The sequence below is a fragment of the Anolis carolinensis genome, chromosome 4, assembly GCF_035594765.1.
Source record: "Anolis carolinensis isolate JA03-04 chromosome 4, rAnoCar3.1.pri, whole genome shotgun sequence".
Lineage (NCBI taxonomy): Eukaryota > Metazoa > Chordata > Lepidosauria > Squamata > Dactyloidae > Anolis > Anolis carolinensis.
Genome location: NC_085844.1, coordinates 83,707,348 through 83,732,581, shown reverse-complemented (window position 1 = coordinate 83,732,581; position 25,234 = coordinate 83,707,348). Strand labels below are relative to the sequence as shown.

Here is a 25,234-nt window from a genome sequence, read left to right as displayed (position 1 = left end):
CAAAGGACAGTCATGCAGGAACACATGGATTTTTGATATCATACGCTATGCTTGATGTCAAATATGAAGCAATCCTGGTTCATGTGTCACATTAATCTATGACTTAAAATGATAGGAACAAAATGTAAGGTGCTTCAGACTAGTACCCGCCCCTTCTTCTAACCAGCTGATTCCTAATCCATCTAAAACACAAATGTGTGCTTTTCAACTTAAGAACAGACAAGCATCTCAAGCTCTGAGGATCACCTGGGAAGGAATCTTATTGGAGCATTGCAGTACACCAAAATACCTGGGAGTTACTCTGGAACGTGCTCTGACTTACAAAAAGCACTGTTTGAATATCAAGCAAAAAATGGATGCAAGAAATATCATCATACGAAAACTCATTGGCACAACCTGGGGATCACTACTAGACACAGTGAAGCCATCTGCCTTTGTGCTTTGCTACTCTGCTGCTGAATATGTGTGCCCAGTGTGGAATACATCTTATCACATTACAACTATGGATGTGGCTCTTAATGAGACATACTGCATTGAAACAGGATGCCTACGCCCTACACTGCTGGAGAAATTATACTGTTTAGCCGGCATTGCACCATCTGACATCCACTGGAAAGTAGCAGCCTGTAATGAGAGGACCAAGGCATTGACATCTCTGGCCCATCCTCTGTTCAAATATCAGTCAGGAAGCCAAAGCCTTAAATCAAGAAATAGCTTCCTAAGATCTACAGAGATACTCACAGGAACACCTCTGCAAGTGAGAGTCCAAAGGTGGCAGATTAAAACCTGGAACCTTAATCAGTGGAACCTTAAACAAATGAGAAATTCCCTCCTGGGCACACAGAGGACTGTGTGACTTGGAAGGCGTTGAACAGTCTGCGCTCTGGCACCACAAGATGCAGACCCAACCTTAAGAAATGGGGCTACAAAGTGGAGTCCACGACATGCGAGTGTGGAGAAGAGCAAACCACAGACTTCTTATTACAATGCAATCTGCCACATGCACAGTGGAGGACCTTCTTACAGCAACAGCAAGGCACTCCAAGTGGCCAGCTACTGATCAAAGAACATTTAATATAATTCCAAGTTGTTGTTGTTGTTGTTGTTGTTGTGGCTTTTTTAAAACATTGTGTTTTCAAATACATTACAACTTGTATCCTCGGTTTGCTTCTGACACAGTAAATAATGAATTGGCTATGCTGGCTATGACTGATGGGACATGGAGTCTAACAACCTCTGGAGAGTTTAAGATTCTGCATCCTAGCAGTGGGTTATTAAGCTTTCTGATAAATATTTCCTTTATATAGGATCCAAATTAAAGGTATTCTAGTCAAACTAAGACCATACACTAATGTCCATACAAGTAAAATACTTAGAAACAATTATGATTGAAAACTGGGCTTAAATTAAAGTGCAAAAAGAAACATGCACAGAATTGGACTGAATTTAACATTTGCACTTCACTCAGTCTGTCTCTCTCACTCTGAGAGGAAAAGAATGAAAAGGTGTATGTTACTAACCTGCAACAGCTGTATCCGTTTCATCTTCATCCACAGACTCTTGAGAGATTAAGCCAACCAGAGGAGAAAGTGGATAACATGTGTTGAGATTTAAACCCAACATAAAATTGTGTACTTTGCCTGCACGGCCTTCCCGGGTGGTGAAAAGGGCACTGTCACCCACTAGAGCCATAAACATGCGCTGGACCCAGCTTTCCTGGCTGGTCTGTTCACGCACTTTTTCGGCATCTGGATTTTCGGAACCTTTATAAGGATGAGAAACAGAAAGAACATGACCACATGAAAGAATATGGAAAAGATATATATGAATGTATATATATGAATGCCATGCTGGCATAGGGACTCTGGAAGCTGTTGCCTGAAAAGTTTTAACATTCTGTTTCCGCTGTCACTAAAACCAGATAGAACAAGACAGAAATAAACCTCTGACTTGCTCCAAATCCTTTCCTCATAAAAGCAAAAAAGTTAATTCTGTGGCTGGCATGTTGGTTCACAGTATTTTCATAGACAGAGATGTCCATGTGCTTTTCAAACCAAAGCAAAGAAAATATAGACTCCTGCATAACACTTACCTGTATCTCTGATTGATCTAAAAAACAAAGAACCAAATTTTCACATTTCTAATCACTCCAAACCAGGAATTCAAATGTTTCATCACTTGCACTGATGGTTTAAGTTTTTTACTTTCTCAACGCCTTGTCCATGGCTTTTCACAAGATGCTTCCACCATTTCTCAGTGACTTAAACAATACATATGTGTTACTGACAAGGTGAGTAAAAAGAAACATCACATGCAATAACACAATGCAACTGGGGCTGAGTAAAGAATCTGTAATTTCCAGATCCAGATTATATCTGTGCCATAAACTGACAAGGTATGCTCAGGAAAACCACTCCCGGCATCATTGTAATATGGATATGATCATTCTGCCATGCCTTTCAACTTGTTTTAAGAAAGTATGGAGATTGTGTGATTCTCCAGATACTGTTGAAGAATGTGCTGCTTGCCTGTGATCATGTTTCTTCGAGTGGTCATCTGTGAAATTTGCACATATGGATCTTGTATGCAGGTGTAAGACAGGTTGGAATTCTCTAGAACTCTTAAAAACCTTATGGTGTTATCCCCAGCCATTCCCTCTGAGTATATAGCCAGCTGTAGGGGCTAACACCTCAGTTCCTCGGCCGCTGTAACAGCAGCTTAGAGAAACCAAGGCATGACAAACAGTGGGGAGGATGGGCGAGGATGTGTGAATTTCACAGATGACCAATTGAAGAAACATGGTCACAGGCAAGCAACCCAGTCTTCTTCTTCATGTTCTCTGTGAAATCGCACATATGGTTGACTAGAAAGCTACACACCTTGGAGGAGGGGAGTCATGCCATGGAAGGAAAAAAGCACCATTCTACCAAAGGCAGCATTTCTCCTGGGGGAATTGATCCAGGTGAATGGAGTCAACACGTCGCTGCCCTGCAGTTGTACTCAAGAGGCATTCCTCATAGAAAGGCCTGTGGGGTGGCAATAGCCCTGGTGGAATGATCCTTGAGCTGGAGCAGCGGGGGTCTGTCAGAAAGCTGACAAGCAAGCTGTATGGTGCACAAGATCCAGGAAGAAAACCTCTGGGAAGAAACTGGACCGCCAGGGGGATCTTGGTGATATTTCAGAAAAAGTCTAGGTGACTTCCTGTGAGATTGGGTACAATCTACGAAAAAGTCACAGCTCGTCTGACATCAAGCATAAGTAGGGAGTGTTCCAGAGGAGAAATGGGGTTCTGGAAAAACGCTGGTAAAACTATGTTCTGGCACATGTGAAAGTGAGACACGACTTTTGGCAAGAATGCAGAAGATCGCCTTGCCTTTATGAAAACCAAGATAAGGGCGATCCACCTTGAAAGCACAGAGCTCACTAGCCTATCTTGCTGATGTACTCTCGGGGCAAATATCTGATAAGAAGAAACAAGCCCTGAATGGCACTCACGGCACTAGGGCTAAGTATAGTCCAGGAGTAATACAAAGCATTGTCATTAAACAATCTGAAGTCAGCACCAGAAAGGGGTAAGTTGTTCAAGAGATATCCACAAGAATGGTCAAATCCATTCTAAGTCAAATATATGCTTTTTAGTTAGAGTAAGCACTTAGAGCAATTCCGCCATTGTTGCTACTGCTGTGGGCGAAAAGGAACTGAGATGTTAGCCTCTACAGCTGGCTATATACTCAGGGGGAATAGGTGGAACTAACACCAGAAGGTTTTGAAGAACTCTAGAGAATTCTGACCTGTCTTTCACCTACATACAAGACCCATATGTATGATTTTACAGAGACCACAAAGAAGAAGCCACCTATCCAGTATAAGGGATACTGGAAGCTGACTTCCAACAACACCTGGAAGGCCACTTATACTTTACCCACCCACTTTAAGGACAACAGAACTGTATCATATGAGTCAGCATGGTGCAGTGGTTTGATCATTGGTCTACAACTCTGGAGACCATAGTTTGATTCCCTGCTCAGCCATGATTTCCATGGCTACTGAGTAATCTTAGGTGAGTTGCACACTCTCGGGCCCAAAAGGAACTTGTGATAGGTTCACTTTAGGATCACTATGAGTCAGGAATGACTTGAAGGCAACAGCAGCAGCAATATAATATTTTAAAGCACATATTAGCTAGATTCTTTTCAATCTGATGCAAAATAATTCAAGATATCTTTAAGAAAAACCAAAAACGATAATCACACCATTAAAAAGCAATCTACGCATTAATTTCACTACTTCTAACTGATATATTGTATTATTTTTGTGATTCTTGCCTTTTTTTCTTTTGGGGATACACATCAACAGAAACATTTTGTAAGAACTGTCATGATAACTGATGTGACTTACCTTTTGGACTTTGTGACTCATCGTCACTGTCTGAATCATTGCTCACTATATGTCGCAGTCTGATATTTTCTGTAAATAAACATGAAGAAAAACGTTAATGCCTTAAATAGTCAAATAGGAACAGAAACACAATAGCAATTACAAAAGATCTTGAAGTTGGAGGCATGGAGAAAAATCCCTTCTCCAATGTAGGAACTCTCTATGAACCTATTCATACAACTTGATTACAGGGAATATTAAGTACATATTCCTTTAAAAAAAAGCATAGCAGCCATACACAATGATGGAAATGAGCAAGAACAGTTCATATGTACACTTTGCACATGTGTTTGATGTGTAGAGGGGCTTGTACGTAGTCACCTATACAATTGTTTTAATGGAAGCAACAGCAATGTCATATTCAAAGAATTGCAAAATTAGGTTCAGATCATTCATAATTTTACTCTGATTTCATTAAAATAAAAAATAGTAATGTGAAATGCCAAAAGCAGACAAAGCTTGAAAACTATATTATATGCTGACCCTTGACAAAACACAACGTAGAGACCGATAACCTATTCTCCCTGTCTCTCTCTCTCTCCTTCTCTACTAACCCATTTAAAATATTTACATTACTTTTATCAAAACCATTTTTTTCAAAAATAGTAACTTTTCTTTAATCACTTGATTTAATCCATAAGATGGTATAGTAAGGCAACTATCAGAATTTAGGGTAGTGTTGGTCTCTCAGGACTTCAGAGGCTCTCTGTACTTTCTTCTTCTTTTATTGTATCACCCCCACAAAAAAGAAATCCAAAATATTTTACCACCAATGACCTCTAGCAGTTCATATTGTTGTAATATGTTCATCTTAGTTTGCACTTTGCTAGGTTGTTACCTCTTTCATTCAAAACCAAATAACGACTTTCCCCTCCCTATTTTTAATACAGGATTTAGAAGAATACAGGCAATCTCTTCAATTCAAAAGAGCTATCTGTATGAAAAAGCTGCTATACCAGCTACTTCCCCACTCTTATACTTTGCTGAATCTTTTCAAGTACACGTAAGAACCACATCAAAGCCCAGTTGTACCCTGCCTTGGAAGTGTGGTTACTACCACAAAACAACTCTCTTATGGCTGGTTTCCACATTATTATTGTAATATACTAAAATATTTTCACATCTAAGTAGACTGCACCTTTCAGGTCCTTTGGGCCTTCACAAAGACCACCAAATAGAGATAGGAATGTACACAGTATGGATTACCAACATTACAGACCCAGCCATGAAAATGAATTTGCAGAAGAAACCACACCATCAAGGCAAGAACGATGCCAAAGCAAGAGAAGGAAACAAAAATCTAGAGGCAGTCCAAGTTCTGCTGATTCTCTGCACATCAACACTGCCTTTAAAAAGGATCATATAATGTATTTATACAAGGATTTGATCCAAGTTTAATAACAACAACAAAACTTTATTTATATACCGCTCTATCTCTGATAAGGACTCAGAGCGGTTTACAGATCATAAAAACATTCAATATATATACATAATACAAAACTTGGTTACATTATCTCCACTTTCCCATTTTAATGTAATGGGAAACTTTAATTAAAACAAAACAGGACTGGAATGCTATAACTGGTGTGTATTAATAGGAGGAGTTGTGAAAGTACATTTGGTCCTGGAATTTATTCTTAGTTTTCTAAATTAGAATTTTAAAACACCAAAGAAATATTCAAAATGGGTACTACTTTCCAGCCACATAAAAAATCCTCACATTGACTTACTGTAAAGGACGTCACTCCATATGTGAATAAAAATAGAACAAGAACATGACTCTTTGCTCGAGGATAATTACAAAAGTGTTTCTACCAAGGAGGTTTTTTACCTCATGTGTGGACATTTAATATGGATATTTCTACATTCCAGAAAATAAACACATACACAAATATTATTACAAAAGTCATGCCTGTGTGCAAATTGCATCTTAATTCATGAGTATAGCAAGATTATGTCATGGAAGGTTTGTATATTTTAGTTCACAGCTGTACGTTTACTCAGCTACTACTCAAATAGTAAAAATGAAGCAACAGAAATTTAAGAGAGGCAGTAGAATGAGATCAAGATGAAAGAAATGACCAAAAAAGGAAACACAACCACCCATTGTAGTTTTAAATGTCTTTCCCACAATCTAGCACAAGTGCTACTCACACCTAGTTTCACTGAAGCAACTGACGTAACTGTGCTTGGTTGGATTTCATCCAACTAAGATATACTTTCAGAACTTTCAGAACTATTTAGATTTAATCCCACATTATCTGAGTGTGGATTCAGATAACCCAGTTCAAAGCAGATATTGTGGGATTTTCTGTATTGATATTCTGAGATATAGGGCTGTGTGGAAGGGCCCTGAGTCTACACTGTCATATAATCAAGTTCAAAGCAGATAATCTGGATTTTATATGACAGGATGGGCCCCTTCTACACTGCCATATAAAATCCAGATTATCTGCTTTGAACTGGATTACATGGCAGTGTAGACTCTGATAATCAGGGTCAAAGCAGATAATGTGGATTATCTGCATTGATAATCTGGATTTTATGGCAGTCTAGGAGGGACCATAGAAGGGGTCTTAGCTGGAGTGATATTCTTCCTGAAGATATACATTTGCAGTCTGGGGCACTCTTGGGTTCTAGCTCCGAGTCTAGAAACCTATGTTCCAGCAGCGACAAGGTGTGCATTTGTGCAGCTGAAGTTTGTGGCCCATCTACACTGTCATATAAAATCCAGATTATCTAATTTGAACTGGATTATATGGCATTATAGACTCAGGAGCTAGAAATGAACCAGAAGCTGCTGGTTCATTTTTAGAAACAAGGCAAAGAGCTGGTTTTGACTTATAAAGCCCTATATATCACATTATCTCTGTCCCACCTTCTTCCCAGGTTTGTTTTGTAGGAACAAGAGATCATTTTGGTGGCTGCTCTCAGACTTTTAAATTCCATCTCTCAAGAGGATAGGATGGCTCTGTCCTTGCTCTCCTCCTGCCAGCAAATCCAAACATTATACTGCTAGGCTTTTAACAATGGACTGGGATGGAGTTTGAATGCTGATTGGTGCTATGGGTTTGTATGCTCTTATCTTATACAGTACTACTTTTTAATTACTATAAATGGTTTAAATGCGTTTTTTTTTCAATGTATTGTTAGCCTCCTTGAGTTCCCTTTATTGGGAGAAAGGTGGGACATAACTGAATAAAACATATAAAATACATATAACAATCTCCAAGCAATACAGTGCAGCTATACCTTTATCAGCCCAATCAAAAGCCAAAGTGCAGTACACAAGCTTTCAAAGCTCAGAGACGTTTTCATGAAGCAAAGTTCTTACAAATCACACAGGAAACGAAAACTGTCAGTGATAAGAGTCTTGCATGATAGTTGAGATGTTTGCTTAAGATAGCATTTAAGGTGGTCTGGAAAGAGTGATAATGCAAGTAGAGACCTGACTCCTTCTTGGCCACGTAAGGACAGGAGACATAGTTAGTAAAAGTCAGATGATAACATTTCCACCTCCATTAGCAGCACTAAAGTAGAATCCTTTGAGATCTAGAAATCATCTGGTCTCTGTGAGACTGCAACTATGGAATGCTCTAGCCAGAGGCTCACATGGTACAGTTAACAGTGATCTTTTTAATGTTCGGTAAAGACAGTTTAATTTTCTGAGGCCCCTTCTATACTTCTCTCTATCTCAGGATCTGATCCCAGATTTTCTGTTTGTACCAGATTATCTGGCAGTGTAGACACATATAATCCAGTTCAAAGCAGATAATCTGGGATCAGATTCTGGGATATACCGTGTTTCCCCGAAAATAAGACAGTGTCTTATATTAATTTTTGCTCCCAAAGATGCGCTAGGTCTTATTTTCAGGGGATGTCTTATTTTTCCATGAAGAATTCACATTTATTGTTGAACCAAAAAATGAACATTTATTATATACTGTACAGTAGTTGTCATCACAAACCAGCAAAACCAGACAAACTGAAATCCTATCAAGAATTTCTTGTTACTACCATTATTTCCATGTACAACAATCTATGTTACAATACGTACATTTACCGATCCTGCATGCTCTGGTGTTCTGTTCATTGGGTATGCTTCCAAACAAAAAACATTGCTAGGTCTTACTTTCGGGGGAGGCCTTATATTTAGCAATTCAGCAAAACCTCTACTAGGTCTTATTTTCCAGGGATGTCTTATTTTCGGGGAAACAGGGCAGGACAGTGTAGACCCTGCCTTAGGCAGGCAGCTAAAAAAAACCTTTTCCAACAAGGGAACACAACACACAGTACCAAGAAATGGAGGGCAGAAATGATAACTGTATACAGCTTTAAAATTTAGCAGTATTTCTTGTAAATCAAAAATTGCAATACCTAGTTCTTCTTCCATGGTTGGTCCTGTATTTTGAGAGTTGGAAACTCCGAGGACTCTGTTAAATAATATAGCAAATGCACTTCCCCATACACCTGAAAAAAATCATACATTATGATATACTGGTGTTTCTTAACTGGAAAGCATCTAAAGCACTAGAGCAGATCTTAGAAATGGGACAAACGCATATCAAGATTCAGAGTCCTTACATTGGATAGGATCTTTCTGTTGGCTCAATATCAGACTTCAATGAATTGAAGAAGCTAAAACCCACTTTCGCATCGTGTTCGCCATCACAATATTGTGTACTACAGTCCACAGAAAGCAGTTTTGTAATCAACCAAGTAGTACAAAACATTTTAACTTCCATGAGTAATTAATATAAATAACTAGACATAGCTCTGGTTTAATCATTCATTAAACATGATGATGTCCTGTCACAAATTACCAACACGATTAAACTAAAATATGTAAATTTATTTCAGTATTAAGGAAATGCCTTAGATCAAACACTGTTAACTCTTAGATTATATGTTTCTATAGTACATAGTATTTGCCCATATAACTCTCAAAGAAAGTACCAAATAAGGCAGTAGGGGAGGCAACTGCTAGAAATGCATTAATCCTTTATAGGACTCTGATGGCTGAATTTCACATGTATTTATTTATTTATTTGTTTACCCTATTTCTACCCTGCCTTTCTCTACCCCAAAGGGGACTCAAGGCGGCTTACATGTAGCAATTATTCAATGCCTTAACACATACAACATTAAGCTTATAATAGATTGAATTAAAATTAATACATATTAACATTTAAAAACATTACATTCAATATTAAAATCATGCCATCCAGAAATCATAGTCTAAGGCCGTTCCACATAATGCCACCATCCTGAAATTTTTAAACTTCCTGATCACTTCCTATTTTTTTAAAGTTTTTTGACATTAAGATAGCTAGAGGACCTCAAATACGGAAACATTGTCATTAGACTTTTAAAATAACCATAGGGGCATTTTTTTTAGTCAAAAATACATTTTTAAAAATTGAAATATATTTGGAAACACCACTTCTCCCACCACAAATGTAAATATTCAACAGCAAATGATGGAAAGTCTCATTTCATATTCTTCTATATTATTTCATTTCTAATATAGTTCAATCAATTACTTACCCATTAAGAAATGCAAGGGGTTCTCTTTGTATTTGTTCACTACTGTTCCCATAAAAAATTTGCTGCCAAACACATCAGGAGTCATGAAGGTCCCATATTTAGCCATCCCAATCTCATAAGGATTGAATTCTACCCAATCTGTGAAGAACAAGCACTCATTAACACAGATGTTTTGTGCTAGTTGCCACAGAACACAGGCCAAGACTAGCTATGGATGAATCTATTTGTTTCATATTCTTTTAAAAAGCATACTCATTTGAAATTCTTCACATTAAATATTTGAAAGAATGGCCACATTTTGGAAATTTCATATAATAAATTCAATCCCATTAGCACAAAGAAGCTATAACAACAGCCCTTTAACATTCCAAAACCTCTGGTTCTCTAAATGACCTGACTACTGGCCACACATACTGGAGCATTGAGGAGTGGAGTCCAGCAATATCTGAGTGGTCATGTTTGGGTGCTGATGTGTTAGGGCAGAACTTTCCAAACTGTGTGTTGTGACACACTGGTGTGTCAGCTGTTGTCCACCAGTGTGTTGCATGAAAAATGCCCACCTCTCCAAAGGCCGCCTGGTGAGAGAATGCATTGGCCACCTCTGGAGAAGGAAGGAGGCACCAGTGGGAGCGACAGTGGCAGTGGCCACTTGACAGTGCAAAGCCCAGTCATTCTCCTCCTCCTTGTTGTCCTCAGCCCTCCAGAATCCTCCCGGGAAGGGACTAGTACTGTTTGCCTACTTGTCAAAAAAGTTATCTGAAACATATAACTTTGGGAGAAAGAACCGTTCGTCATTTTTTTTCTTGAGAAACTGCAAGTCACTTCTGGTGTGAGAGAATTGGCTGTCTGCAAGGACGTTGCCCAGAGGAGGCCCAAATATTTTGATGTTTTACCATCCTTGTGGAAGGCTCCTCTCATGTTCCTGCATAGGGAGCTGGAGCTGACAGAGGGAGCTCATCCGCGCTCTCCCCAGATTGAAACTTCTGATCTGTCAGTCATCAGTCTTGCCGGCACAAGGATTTAACCCATTGCACCACTGGGGGCGTTTGTCATGAAAGGAGTGCTGCTGGCTTGGTGACATTTACTGGAAGGGGTCCAACACCCTTTTGAGGGGTGGACTGATCATAAAAATCTGAAGGCCCTATAAACACCCCCCCCCCCCCCAAAGATTGAGCCCAAAACAAGTCAGGTGGTCTGAATTTTTCAGTAGATTCAACTTCACACTAAATTATTTTCCAGGCAAGAATAACTGCCTGGGACCATGACAGCAAAGCACCAGAAGTGGTGGGAACAGTGTTTACCCCTGAACAGTTAGCATTGGTAGTCTAGAACCATTCCCAATTAGAATCCCAGAACCAAGACGCGATTGGAAACAAAGCACTGGGACATGAGTGACAACTTCTGAATCTGAATCAGGGTGAAGCACAGTTAAGAAAAAGAAACTATGCTTGTTGTGGAAGGCAGAGGAGAGGACTGTCATTCTGTGTCCCTGGGTTGCCTGAATATTTAGTTCAGCACACCTTATTCAGCAGCTTTTGGAAAGTGTGTCCCTTAAGATAGTTTAGATAATGCAATGGAAAACACATACCTGCAAACATCAATTCTGATACATCAGGTTTAACATGGAGGCACGTAAAAAGTGGCAAAGCAGACTGGGCCTTGTTCACTTTCTCTTTCATGGCAGATAAAGTTGTATCCATTCTCTATAAAGAAATTAAGAACAAAAACAATTTAAAATTCAAAGTCAAGAGATTCTGCATTTACTTAAATTTCTGTAAAACGGCCATAGATTCTGGCCATAAAAGCCTTCGACAACACAATATCCCTGTTTGCTTCCATTTTTGGGAAATATAATTGCAAAAGCAACTACATTTCCCAATTTTAGATGTCAGTTTACAAGTGTTAGTTGGTACCAGATAACTGTGGTTTGTATGACAAAGAAAAAACTTGTCACAAAGTCACAGGTATTCAATGACGCAAATGAGAATTTGAGAATTTTTGATGTTGGAAATATTATAAAATGCAGTGATAGCTCCGCCATTTTTGTTGTCCTGCTTTCCAATATTATTACAATTTCCACATTCATTTAAATAGAAACTTACATTTTGGACAAGTGTCTCTCCAATCAGCATTCCAAAGATATCTGTAAATGTAACAGGTTGCCCAGATCTCTTCTTTTTCCACAATGCTTCAATGTATCGCTTTACTTTTTGAGGAGTGAGCAACTTCAGTGGGTTGTGACTGACACTGTTTCTCAACTCTTCATTTATCTCTTTTGGTCCTTTCACTGGAAAATCTGGATGAGAATACAGTGTTGACATATACCTGTAAATAAACAAAAGTGTTTTAGTATATGAAGAGTGGTTTTAAGATACTCACAAATTCACTAGAAAGGGAGAGCTGAGGAGGGATAGAAATAACAACATATAAAGCTATCCATGTTTTATATATCATTCATTATTCACCTAGTGCCCATCTTACATGGACCACATATCTCAGAGTTGATGCAGAAGGGGGTGCTCCAAATCAGCATTGTGGGAGTCCAGATGGTGCAGCATTGAGCCAACCCAGGATCTAGATGAAGTCTGTATGGTCCAAAGTGCCAAACCCGATTTGGTGCCACTGGATCACAAGCCTAATCTTCCCCCTCTAGTCCTTGGCTTAGCAACAATCATCAGGCATGACACTGCTGGTAGCCATTGCTTCTTGAATCTACTGACACTGGTCCACTAGAGAGGGAAATGGGAAATGAGGAATCACCGCTAGTGATGAACACTAGCAATTGTGCACTCAGTGGTTGCTGCTGACAAGAGGGACATAGGGAATGTGGGATAGCTGTGTGAGCAGCTGCAGCCCATTCTGAACCAGAACCAGTCCAACCTGATCATCCCTCAACTTATTCTTGGCAAGACTGCCCACCAACTTTAGTCTTTAACCTGCTTTGTCCAGATAAGATTATCTACCCACTGGAGCCCCCAATGGCGTAGTGGATTAAAGCCTTGTGACTTGAAGGTTGGGTTGCTGACCTGAAGGCTGCCAGGTTCGAATCCAACCCAAGGTGAGCACGGATGAGCTCCCTCTATCAACTCCAGCTCCATGCGGGGACATGAGAGAAGCCTCCCACAAGGATGGTAAAAACATCAAAAAAATCCGGGCATCCCCTGAGCAACGTCCTTGCAGGCGGCCAATTCTCTTACACCAGAAGCGACTTACAGTTTCTCAAGTCACTCCTGACACGAAAAAAAATCTACCCATTTACTGCAGTACTGTATACTCTGGCAATAATTCACTTAGGCCCCTTTTCACACTGCTCCTATATCCCAGGATCTGATCACAGATTATCTGCCAGTGGGGATGCATTATAATCCAATGTAAAGCATATCATCCAGGATCCAGGCCCATAGCCAGGATTTTGATTTTTTTTTTTGGGGGGGGGAGGGGGAGTCTGAGTGAGAAAGGATCTACCCTAGCAAACCTTTTGTATCGTTATCCCAATTCCCCCATGCATATGGGATATAGTGAGCATGGTGATCAGATCATGATATAAATAAACATAACAGTTTAAATAATACCAATAAGGCCTTCTCGTGGACCACCCTGAGAATTTTTTTTGGGCGGGGGGCTGAAGCCCCTCAAGCCCCCCCCCCCCCCCCCGGCTACATGACGCCGGGATCAGGATATATGGCAGTGTAGAAGGGCCCTTAGACTTCGGTTTCCATCACTTGGTTCTTGGATCTTTTAAATGGAAATGCAAGGTATTAGATCTGATATCTTCTGTGTGTAGTTTGGGTGTGCCATATGATCAATATGTGCCATATTGATCACAGACAAATTTGGGTCCTATAGGTAAGAATTCAAGTTCAATAAAGTTTGATTCCTGGGTCCATAGACAGCATTCTTGACTACTAATGCCCCCAGTGTTTGACTTTCATTGTTTACTGCCTGGGTTGGCTTCTGCTGCTCAATCTTCTATTTTCCTTTCTTTCCATATGGCCTTTCCTCCTGTTCACAAACTTCCCTCCTACAAAAATCATGAGAGCAAAAATTTATACAGAGGCTTCTGGATATTATTCCAGCTGTTTCTTGGCTGCAGGGAATATTTTCTCTCTTTCCTGAATGGCAAAATATAAGCTGAAGAGATAAAGTACACACTGCAATTAATCACATGCTACTGCTTTGTATGTTCCAGTTCTAAGTATAAAGGCAGGGGAGGGAGCGCATGGGCTACATGCCTGAAAACTCCCCATGATGTTCCTTGCCAGAAAAAGGCAGGATAAGAATGACTGAATAAAGGGGAAATTAGTCTGTATCATCAAGATAATTTAAGATAGTGTGTGTGTATTCCATTCATGTGCATTTGTTTGTCTGTATGGTCCCATATGAGAGAAAAGAAGGATCACACAAAATGAATGAATTAAAGGCACACAGATTTTGTGGATTTTAGGTTTCTCAAACGTGGAAAGGGTTGCAAAAACATCCCTATGCTGCAATGCTTAATTAAATCCGGGCAACATTTCAGTTACTGGAAAACCTGGTTTGTTTTTACAACTTAATAAAGTATTAACATTTATTTATTTGGGTTTTTTTAAAGAAAGAGAATATGGTTTGTTTCTTTTAATTAAGTAGTAAATAACATCTAGCTCTCCAGATGTTTTTAGACTCTGTTCCTTCTCATTGGTTATGCCGCCTAGGATTGCCAAGAGTAGGAATCTAAATTTTCCATCTTGATTTACAAGATTTTTATTTACAGATAAGCATACACACAGCTAATTTTTTTAACTTTATTTGTATATATTTTAGAAACCACGATAATAAAAAGGCTTTAAAGGGGATATACCATGTGGATCCAGATAAGCCAGCAATATATGTTGCACAGTCTAAAATGCCAGATTCATACAGTGCTTTCATCACTCCTGCAAATCCCACCGTAGCACGAAATCCACCACCAGATCCAAGTATTGCAATCACTGGCACCTGGACAAAAATTAAGATACATTTTGAAACATCCTCAATTGGAATAAATAACAGAATATATGCTGTTTTGCAGAACAATTCCTCCATGGAAGCAATATTCAGGGAGGAGGAACTGAAAAGGTGGTACTTTTCCCTTCTATAGTAAACCCTTTCCCCATTTCAGATCATAAATCTGAAGTGTGTGTTCACCTCCTCCCAACGCACAGGCTTCCATATACATTTCCAAGGATAAATATCCATTCCAATTGGGGGATTTGTAGCATTGAAAACAGCAGTTAGAGAAAGGGCTATTTATCCTCCCAGTAGTTTGGCACTTCAAGATTTTCCTTCTTTGAGCAACTATGGGCGCTTTTAGACTGGTTGTTTGGACGCCTTGGGTAAAAGCCTGATAGGGCCTGCATTTTGGGCCCTGCCTGGAAGCGCCCTATGAATGTTAGCATGTAACATGTATTTAGACTCTTCTTTTGCATTGTCCATTAATACAAAAGGAAATCAGCCTTTTCTCATTTTAGTTTTAGGCTACAACGTGCAGATATATGATGCTTAAGTGACTAATCAATAAAGAATTGTTGTTGTTGATGATGCTTAATGAATTTCAGTCTACCTACTGAAATTCAGCTGCTTCTCATGACATAGATTGTTCAGAGGAACAAAATCACTTTATTATGTGAGACAAAAAATGTAAGTTAGTACACACCTTCCAGAATATTAACACTTTTAGAGCACTGTATCTTCTTGAAACCACATCTGAGAGTTACCACCATGCAGTAGTTTTCCTTAGGGAAAGTCATTCAATAATTTTCTTCTGGCAGACGAAAGAAATTTTTTATATCTAAGGTGTGAGATTTCACCACAAAGTATAACTATAAATTAAAAACTTCTGAAAGCTGGTACATGCATTAATAGAAAATTCCTCATTTGGGATTTAATGAGGTTAAACATGACAATATACTAGGAGATATCAATCTGAAAAGGTGTTGATCTACGCAGAATAAAGAGTCATTCCCACTCTTGTCTCAGCCTATTTTATTTATTCTGGGAAATGAATGGGAACGCCCATTATTAAAATTATTGTTTTCTGGCATCATTATAAAACAGTGCAAAAGAGAGGGAGAGAATCAATACATGATGGGAATAGGTAGAAAAATATGAAACTAATAATATGCTAAAGCTATGTAAGTTGGAAAATACTATATTACACAAGATATCTTTACACTGTTAGACCCTACCCTATCTTTTCTTTGGCCTATAAGTCTTCCATCTCTTTGAACCATCTTCTCTGTCCAATCCTGAATGTGCCCATTTGTGAGACTGGCCTTATGTGGCTAAACTGTGTTATGCTGGCTGTTACTCACCCTCGATATGCCCCAATCAGGTATTGGAGCAATATGTGACATGAAGGTAACATAGAAGACAGAGGAATGATCAAGGTACCCTTGAAATGTAGTACTGCAGTGGTGGTACCGCAAAGAGGAACTACAAGCAGAACTAGCACACCAGGGAGTAACATTTTTATAGACGCCTTACAATCAGGAAGATTCCTAGCCACTGATTTGTAAGCAGATTTGTTCAAGAGATACCAAACAGTGTGGCTCAGGAAATATCCAAAAAACCACAATCCTTTGTATGTTTACGTGGACACATTTCATACATTTACTGACTGCTAGTACTGCTCTTTTGATTTAAGATGCTGTATTCAAAGAGCTCTGCATATATTTTTATTTTAAATCTAACATTCAGAGTTGTGGCTTCATGATTAGGTCTTGCATAAGACCACCTGAGGAATGTAATAGCAAGGTGTGATTTTAGCCATGGAAGCATTGTGCTCAGTAACTAAAATTAATCAACTTCAATTGAAAAATGTGAAATTCACTACTAGACTTCATTCAATGGAACATACCCCAGAAGCAAAATTAAACCTAACCTAGATATTTTCAGGATTATCTGTGAGATTAAAGGGGTCACCAATGTGATGATCAGGCATGTGGAAACACAGTTGAAAAAGAGGAAGTTCTAGACATCAGTGTGAATGAAGGAGCAATAGGAAGCAGGAACTAGGACAAGTGCTAGTGAAGTCTGATAAAAGTGAAGTCTGATAAAATTTGACAGGAGGAAGCAGATGAAAGGAGCTATCTATACATTTATTTTTAAAACATATGTTGGCCATTTTGTGTTGCAGCTTACAGTCTTATTCACAAAATCAAATGCAAGTCTGCTATGAGTGACTTTACATGGTATAACAAACAATATTAACCAATTGTTCTGGCTGCAGACAAATATGATGTTAACAGCCTAAGCCAACATTTTCCTTACAAATCAGTTTTAAACAAAACTACCAAACTATCAGTTATTATTCTGTCTTGTCACAAGACACACAAGCCAGAGTACTTGTGTGTTTTTCCCCAGTGTTACACAAGCAAAGCTGTTTTGTTGACCTACTCCAATTTTAACAGTCCGTGTGCACATCACCTTAACCCATTAATTGCCAACCCTGAAATAATGAGATCAGACACATAAAGTTGGATGAAATACGGGCCACCTTATTTGATCTATTAACTATTTAAGTTTAAAACCTGGAAAACATGCTAGAGTGGTGGGGGGAAGGCAACGTGGATGGGGACTTAGCTGGGGCTGGTGTCTACCTGTGACAAACCACCCAGGTTTATCTTTGGGTGAAAACACCAGACTGCAAAAGCAATCCAGCCTTATGGGTTGCTCATTCCAGACACTCATATTGTTGAAGGAAGTCCTAGGGAAACAGACACACACTCAGCCATCACCACCACTGAAAGCCTCAGACCTCAAAAGGGAAAGTCAACCACCAGGTCACTACCAATGGCAGGTTCCTTTCCAGGTCTTATACCTGAGGACCCAAAAAAGCTGTTCAAAAGCTCCACCCAAAGAGTGCCAAGGTGTACACCAACTTTTGCTATTCTCCTCCAAAGCCAGCCAGTGAAGCATAATTAAAGACATCACCCTAAAGCCAATTCCTCATTAGGAGAAAAAATTCAAAGAAGCGAAAGAATTCCTATCCAGACCTGATAGGCAACCTGATAGGCAACCAGACCTGCTAGCCTTCATACTGAACTGAAGGCAGGAAGGTGGGTCATGCAAAGATGTGTGAGATGTAGCCAGCCTCACTGCATATGCCAAACCAATTTTAATAGCCCTATATCCAGAGAGGCCATCACAATAATCTCCTTATCCGCAGCACCCATAGTGTGTGCTCTTGGGTTCAAAATGGTATTATGATAACTGAACAGACCAAACTGCATAAAATCACAGCAAAATACAAATGCAGTGACAGCTAAACAACCTCAGCACAAAATCACCACTACCTTGAAAAGCCTAAGCAAATAAAAACTTCTTTGTCTTACACCAAAGAAAGGCCAGTAGATCCTCTCTGGGTTCAGTCTTTTAACTCTTCCAGAATAGCAGGAAAGCATGGAGCAGTGGCTGTAAAACCAGTTTTAATAAACAAACATTATATACTCTAGCCATTTACACTACTTGAAGCTTCTTGCAGAAAGGATATGATAGTAAAACACACATAAAGAATAAGGTAAACATTGTCTACACATGTTTATATACAAAGACTTCCTTATTTTCTGCGTTAATGATACAGTTTTTCTGAACAGAAGGCCTACACTGTTACAGTTTTCCACATTGGCTTTAAACTTTGAAAACACCCTTTATATATTATTTAACTGATCTATAAAGGCAGATCTCAACAAGATTGTCAGAGGGTAGTGAAGAGAAAAGACACTCAAGAAATTATTGCTCAACAGTGACAAGGCAACAGAGAGAGGTATGAATATCCTCCTAGAAGGAAAACCTTTGGACAATGGTTCGTAAACTTTGGTCATCTGAATGTTTTTCACTTCATCTCTCAGAATTCCTGACTGTTAGCCAATTTAGCTGGTGCTTCTAAAATCTAAAACATCTGGAAAATCATAGTTTGGGAATCACTGCTTTAGGAAGTTCAAGAGTCAGTGATATCTTGTACTGGAAGGAACTGTCAACTTCCCTCTCCTGTTGTACACTTTCAATGGAAGAGCCGAAGTGGTATAACGGGTAAAACCCTTGTGCCAGCTGGACTGCTGACCTAAAGGTTGGTTGCTCTCCTGATGGTTGCCAGTTCGAATCGTGAGATGGAGTGTGTTCCTGTCTGATAGCTCTAACTTGCAGGGACATGAGAGAAGCCTCCCAGAAGGATGGTAGAACATCCAGGCGTCCCGTGGGCAACGTCTTTGTAGACGGACAATTCTCTCACACCAGAAGCGATTTGCTGTATGTTTTTAAGTTGCTTCCGACACGATAAAAAATGGAAGAACATATAAATGCCACATAAGATACCTTTCTTATTCTACTAATGAAAATACATAGTGAGCTCTAATAGTATCACAGTAATTGGGGGGGGGTTGCATTTTGGGGAGTGGTGTATGTATGTGGCCAGAAGTCTGGTGCTGCTTTGAATGTTTCCAATTACAATATTAATGTTAGGAATTATTTTCCTATTACACTTCTGCAGGATAGAAACACTGAAGACAGAAACACTCTTTACTGACAGTGTAAGGGGAAACTCCATATTGGGGAAACATGCAACAAATGTACCATAGCAAGAAATGAAAGGCACAGAAGACAAATACACAAAGTCTTCAAAAAACAGTGGTTTCTTATCCTTAACATTCAACCCTCTGTGATCTCCCAATCTGCCTTTCTTAGATTTTATTTTGAAGATACAGACTGAGCAACTTTTATCCAAAATTTCAAAATCCAAAATACTCTAATATATGAAGTTGTCCACTTGGATGGCAGAGACAATTGACATATTTTCCCCCTGATGGTTCAGTGTATACAAATATTGTGACTTGCACAAAATTGTTAAAAATATTGTATAAAATGACCATCAGGCTATCTGGATAAGATGTACATAAAAATACATAAACTTTGCATTTAGACTTGGGTCCAAGATATCTCATTATGCATATGCAAATCTTCCAATATAAGAAATAAACATCCAACACCCTTATAGTCCCAAGCATTTTAGGTGAGAGATACTCAGCCTATATATATTCCAGTCCATCATTTCTACTCCTTTATTTCACTGGGTTAAATCTTAATTGATTCTGACCATTCCTTTGCTACTTTTTATGTATGTAATAAAAATCATTCCAAGAGAAACTCTGTGGCACTGTCAGTTCCTCAAAAGCCTTTATTCTACAAAGATATCTCTTTATTGCCCCCCCCCCCCCCCGCTATCAAATGTTACATTTTGAGCTCCCTAGCTTAGAGGCCTCTACTTGTAATTCTCCCCTTATATTATTCTGTAAATCACATTGTAAATTTATGGTGCAGTATAAATAATGTTTTGCCAATTCCTCTGATAAATTTTTGTATGCAGAGCTGGCACCCAGTTTATTGACTTGATACTGTATGCCAGCTCTGCATACAGAGATCCTATAACTTACTGCAAGAAAGGATATATAAGACTGCATCTTTTCAACCTCTAAAACCAGTTGGTATTAGCATCTGTTTATGTTTTACACAAATGAGCTGATGCTACATGAAAAAATTGCAAACTGTTTTTCTTTTCAAGAGAGATGCAAAGTGATAAAACGAAGTAAAAATAAAGAGAAATCCAAAGTCTGGAACTATAAAAAAAACTTTAGGAGAAAAGACTCTAGTGCCTATTCAGATTTTTGAGAAAATCAGGATTGACTGTTTGATGGAGATGAAAGACAAAGCTTTCATGGTGGCTGTTTCCAAGCTGTTAACTAGAGATTTTCTCTTGGTAGGTGAGAGGGAGATTTCTATTGTTTATTTATTTATTTGTTAATCTGTTGCCTATTGATCTGTTTTATATTTTAATTGTACCTGCTTTATTGGTTTAATTTTTAGCATTCTTTTTTGGTGAACAGCTACACTGAAATCCAATACTTAGGTACGCACCCAAATGTGCACCAAGTGGTGGCTGGCACCTTCTGTATTAATAGAAAGTAAATCTGTATGGGCTTTAATTTGACCTCCAAATGAACTATTTAGGATGCTGGATCCCATTCCAAAAGTAGGTTTATAAACTCTTAAAGCTTGGAGTAAAACCCAGAATAGATTCACTGCCACCCTATCATGGAAGCCTCCAGTCACCCTTAAACACATGCCCATACATCAATGTACACACATAAAGGGCAACTAATGTTTTCCAGGAACAACCAAGACTGGGAAGCTGTGCTAATGGAAGAACATTAAGACAAGAATCCATTGACTTATGGAAAGAGGTGGAATATAAAATAAACCCAATAGATTCATAGTAATGAAAATGGAAGAGAAGAAGTGCTCAAATGGTTAAAATTCTGAATGTATTACTGTCTTTCTCTCATTGAGAGAAGGGGCATACATTTTTCAAAGAAAAATAGTCACAAACAATGTAAACTTACATCACGAACAGAGGTCAAATCGGTGCCCAGGAAATTGTTTAGATGTTTCATTACTCTGAGCTTCCGCTGGTGCCGAAATTCCTTTTCTTCATCACACAGTGCCATGCTGAAGCGGAGGTCTGTTTGAGAGCTATTGGGTGCAAAACAGATGGGTTTTATAAGCCTTAAGGTTAAAAGAACTAAAGTATTCTATGCTCTAGCCTGACACAAGGGCAAAATATGCAGAACTAGTCCCTTGCTCTAATTTTTATTTATTTATTCAATTTCAGGACATGTTTATTGTTAGATGAATTAATAGTAATTCAAATGGGTTGTGATTAGCTCAAGTTGTTTATACAATATCAGTGTCAAAGTGAAGCTATTGACTGGAAAATCCTCACTGTAGACTGTGAATGTTCCAGTGAAATCAATGGGAGCAAGACCAGGTGACTGAATGCAAATTATTTCCTAGTGTTTTCCCATACCTTTGACTGAGAAAATATTGATGCTTTTTAACTGAAATTGAGGGGGAGGAAAAGCAACTCTTGGGCTTTGTCTGGAACCCCATTTACACTGCCATACAATGCAACTTGAAACTCCATTATATAATTATTGTAGTCTACACTTATCACATAATGCATTTTCAGATTGCATTATATGACATTGCAGATGGCCCTTAATACTATAGAACTCATGGGCTTTAGCAACTACACTAGAATAAATAAGGAAAACCGAAATCCAATTTCCCTTCTGACCAGGCCATTTAGGGTTTTGGAAAAATACTGGATATGTGACCCAAGACCAAATGTAAATGGTCTGCTCTCATTTCCCAACATTGAAATGGGGCTGAGGGGTGATGTTTGCCAGCAAAATGTTGCCTATAAATGGGTCAGCAATGATTTTTGGCATGCTTTGCAGAACAGTTTGTACACTCTGTACAAACATTGTACACTCTGAAATCATCTATAACCAATCATTTATCTGACCTTGGCAAAGAGTTGTTTCTTGATGATTTGAAAAAGAGAATTGAAGGTATTTTGGTTAGCTTAGTGAGCACAGGGGTTACGCAGATGCTTGACTCCTATTTATAGCTGATGTAAGGGAGAGATAAGAGTCGGTGAGCACTTTCTGTCACAATTTTGGTGAAAGATGGGTTCTTGGAACTGCCCTTAGGTATCCTATGATTTGGGGATTGGTGAAAATTGATCATCCTTGAAATGGGTCTCTGGGTTATAGGCCATGTAGTTTGAGGGCTTACAACCTCTGGTCTGTCTTTCAGTTTGTGGCTGGTCTAGAAGCAACCATGGATCTCAGAGATTCCTGAGAAAGCTACGTTACTTTTACCCTGGGAGGCGTAGTTTGGATTAGACCACTGCCACTCCAACACCAGTTTGCTCCCCCCATTCTTAGTTTTGCTTACCACCAAGCATCAAATTAAATAGGTAAGAATAAAACTGCCCTTATTTCATCCAGTATCTTGTGTCCAATCTCTTTGTTCCTGTGGCTGGGCAGCAATATATAACTAAGGACTTCATCACATGGATGAGGTCCAGCATTGTAATCCACCAGCCTCTGTGGTGAATCAGGGTGGCAGCGGGGAAATCCCAGTGCCCCAGCCGCCAGCTGATACTTCCCCATCCCATGCGGCTTGAGTCCGCCAAAGCCCACTTTTTCCTTACAGAACATGTGGAGACTTCTGTGTTGGTGGCGCCAGCGTCCCACCACACTGCTACCCCAGTTCACCCACTGAGCCCCACCAGACATCACTCTACATCATCTGATGGGTGGTGTTGGGCTCCATAGCTGAATTGGGGCAGAAACGTCCTAGGACACTTGTTTTGCCATGTGTGATAAGATCTACATCCTTTTCAGCTGTAACTTTGCTTCTTTTGCATTCTATCAAAAAGAAAAAAAACTATGTAGTATGTCTCTCGAAGATTTTAAAATTTTGACAATGATTTTAAATTTAAGAAGGAATTTCAATTTAACTTAAATTACTGGTGACTGACTGCTACCTTTCAATTTTCTTTATCAGCTAAAATCCGTTATAAACACGAGTACTGAACTTCTTCAAATTTTAAAAGATATTTCTACCATGACTGTTAGCAGCACCACAGGGATGTTCTTGGGATATTTTGCACAAAGTCTGAATCCTCAAGGCTTTGTAAAAGTAAAACATGAAACTCCTTACTATTTAATATTCTTAAGATCTGGACTCCATGAAAATAAGGTCTAAAAAACACCAGGAAGCTTGATAAAACTTGAGTGTTCAAACTAGAATACACTTGTGGACCAATACATATGCAGTAGGCAAAATCACTCCACCCTCCAAGGACTGGCAGAACATCTCTTTGTACATGACCTTAGAGCACATCCTCAAGGTTTGCCTCCTTTTGTTTCATTTTATACCTGGCATGGCATCATATTAAACATTCTTGGCAGAGTTTAGTTTGATTAAGGGCTAGTCATTACAAGAAAGATTTAGAACACTAGAATTAATAGAAAAATAAAATGATTTCTGAAATGTATTTTTAAAAACTGGATGAATTATTTGTACACACTGACAAAGCAACACTTCAGATTATCGCTGCAACTTTTTTTTTTTAAAAAAAGCTCAATTTTAAAAAAATAATTTGAATTAACAGAAGAAAAGAAGATAGTGAGCAAAATGTCCCATCAAACCTCTGAAAAGGAAATTTGGAACTCTGCCCCGATTCCAGCACCTTTGTTAGTTACCCCTCCCTGTATTGTGTTCTGCATGGCTAAGTGCACTACAGGAAAGACTGGCAGGTTGACTTGCATATAAGGAAGGTGGGGAGAGAGGTGATCATGGCTTTCAAAACAAAGAAATTTAAAGACAAAAAAATAACTTTGTGCAATAATTACAGAAGACTTTACTGTAAACAAAACAAGGAAGAACTTTATATAATAATAAAATAATTGAATTATTTCCATTACTGTATTATAAAGTAATTTAAAAGTGGGCATCAGAAATACTGTAACAATGATATAATGTGTAGAGCAATATTAGAGAAAGACTCAAAGTCAGCCTGATTGAACATGTTCTGTAACCTTGAAAGCTTACTCTGTGGCTTTAGGCTTGATCATGGGACAGATAAACATTTGGTTGTCATATTCAGTACCCTATGCTGGGAACTAAACAGGGTGTCTACTGGTTCTGCTGGACCATCTTGCAGGTATGGGATTTGGAGTCCCTGGTGGCACTGTGGGTTAAACCGCTGAGCTGCTGAACTTGCTGACCGAAAGGGTGGTTCAAATCCCGCTATTAGCCCCAGTTTCTGCCAACCTAGCAGTTCGAAAACATGCAAATGAGAGTAAATCAATAGGTACCACTCCGGCAGAGAGGTAATGGCCCTCCATGCAGTCATGCTGGTCATATGACCTTGGAGGTGTCTATAGACAACGCTGGCTCTTCGGCTTAGAAATGGAGATGAGCACCAACCCCCAGAGTCTGACAAAACTAGACTTAATATCGGGGGAAACCTTTACCTTTACCCTTTAAAATATCTCCATTCCCTTTTGAAGGGATGAAACCACAGGTGGCACTGAGAGCTTCCTGTTCAATTCTTTGGCCATTGTTGTATGGGATTCCTTAGGGGTCCATTCTGTCCTCCATTCTGTGTATTCACTGGGAGAGGCTGTCTGGAGATTTGGACCCTGGTACGACAGGTATACTGTTCACATACAACTATTTCTCCTTTCCAACTAATTCAAAGCAAATTGTTACTGTTCTAAATCATTTTCTGGCAGTAATAATAGACTAGATGAGGACAAAAAAATTCAAGCTCAATGCAGACAAGGCAAGAAGCAGTCCTGGTGAGATGTAAGGCAGATCAGGG

General features: G+C 39.0%; 1 protein-coding gene across 3 annotated transcripts in view; it reads right to left on the bottom strand.

The window, feature by feature from the left end:
* pla2g4a (phospholipase A2 group IVA) overlaps positions 1–25,234 on the bottom strand; it is a 100,974-nt gene that overhangs the window by 18,911 nt on the left and 56,829 nt on the right. For all 3 annotated transcript variants that reach the window (XM_003223419.4, XM_008114699.3, XM_062980746.1), the window contains 8 exons: positions 21,396–21,525; positions 14,822–14,958; positions 12,087–12,309; positions 11,573–11,687; positions 9,985–10,122; positions 8,815–8,907; positions 4,399–4,467; positions 1,521–1,763 (listed from right to left, as the gene is read on the bottom strand). In XM_003223419.4, coding sequence (XP_003223467.1) covers positions 1,521–1,763; positions 4,399–4,467; positions 8,815–8,907; positions 9,985–10,122; positions 11,573–11,687; positions 12,087–12,309; positions 14,822–14,958; positions 21,396–21,525 — 1,148 coding nt within the window. The remainder of the gene's footprint in view (positions 1–1,520; positions 1,764–4,398; positions 4,468–8,814; positions 8,908–9,984; positions 10,123–11,572; positions 11,688–12,086; positions 12,310–14,821; positions 14,959–21,395; positions 21,526–25,234) is intronic.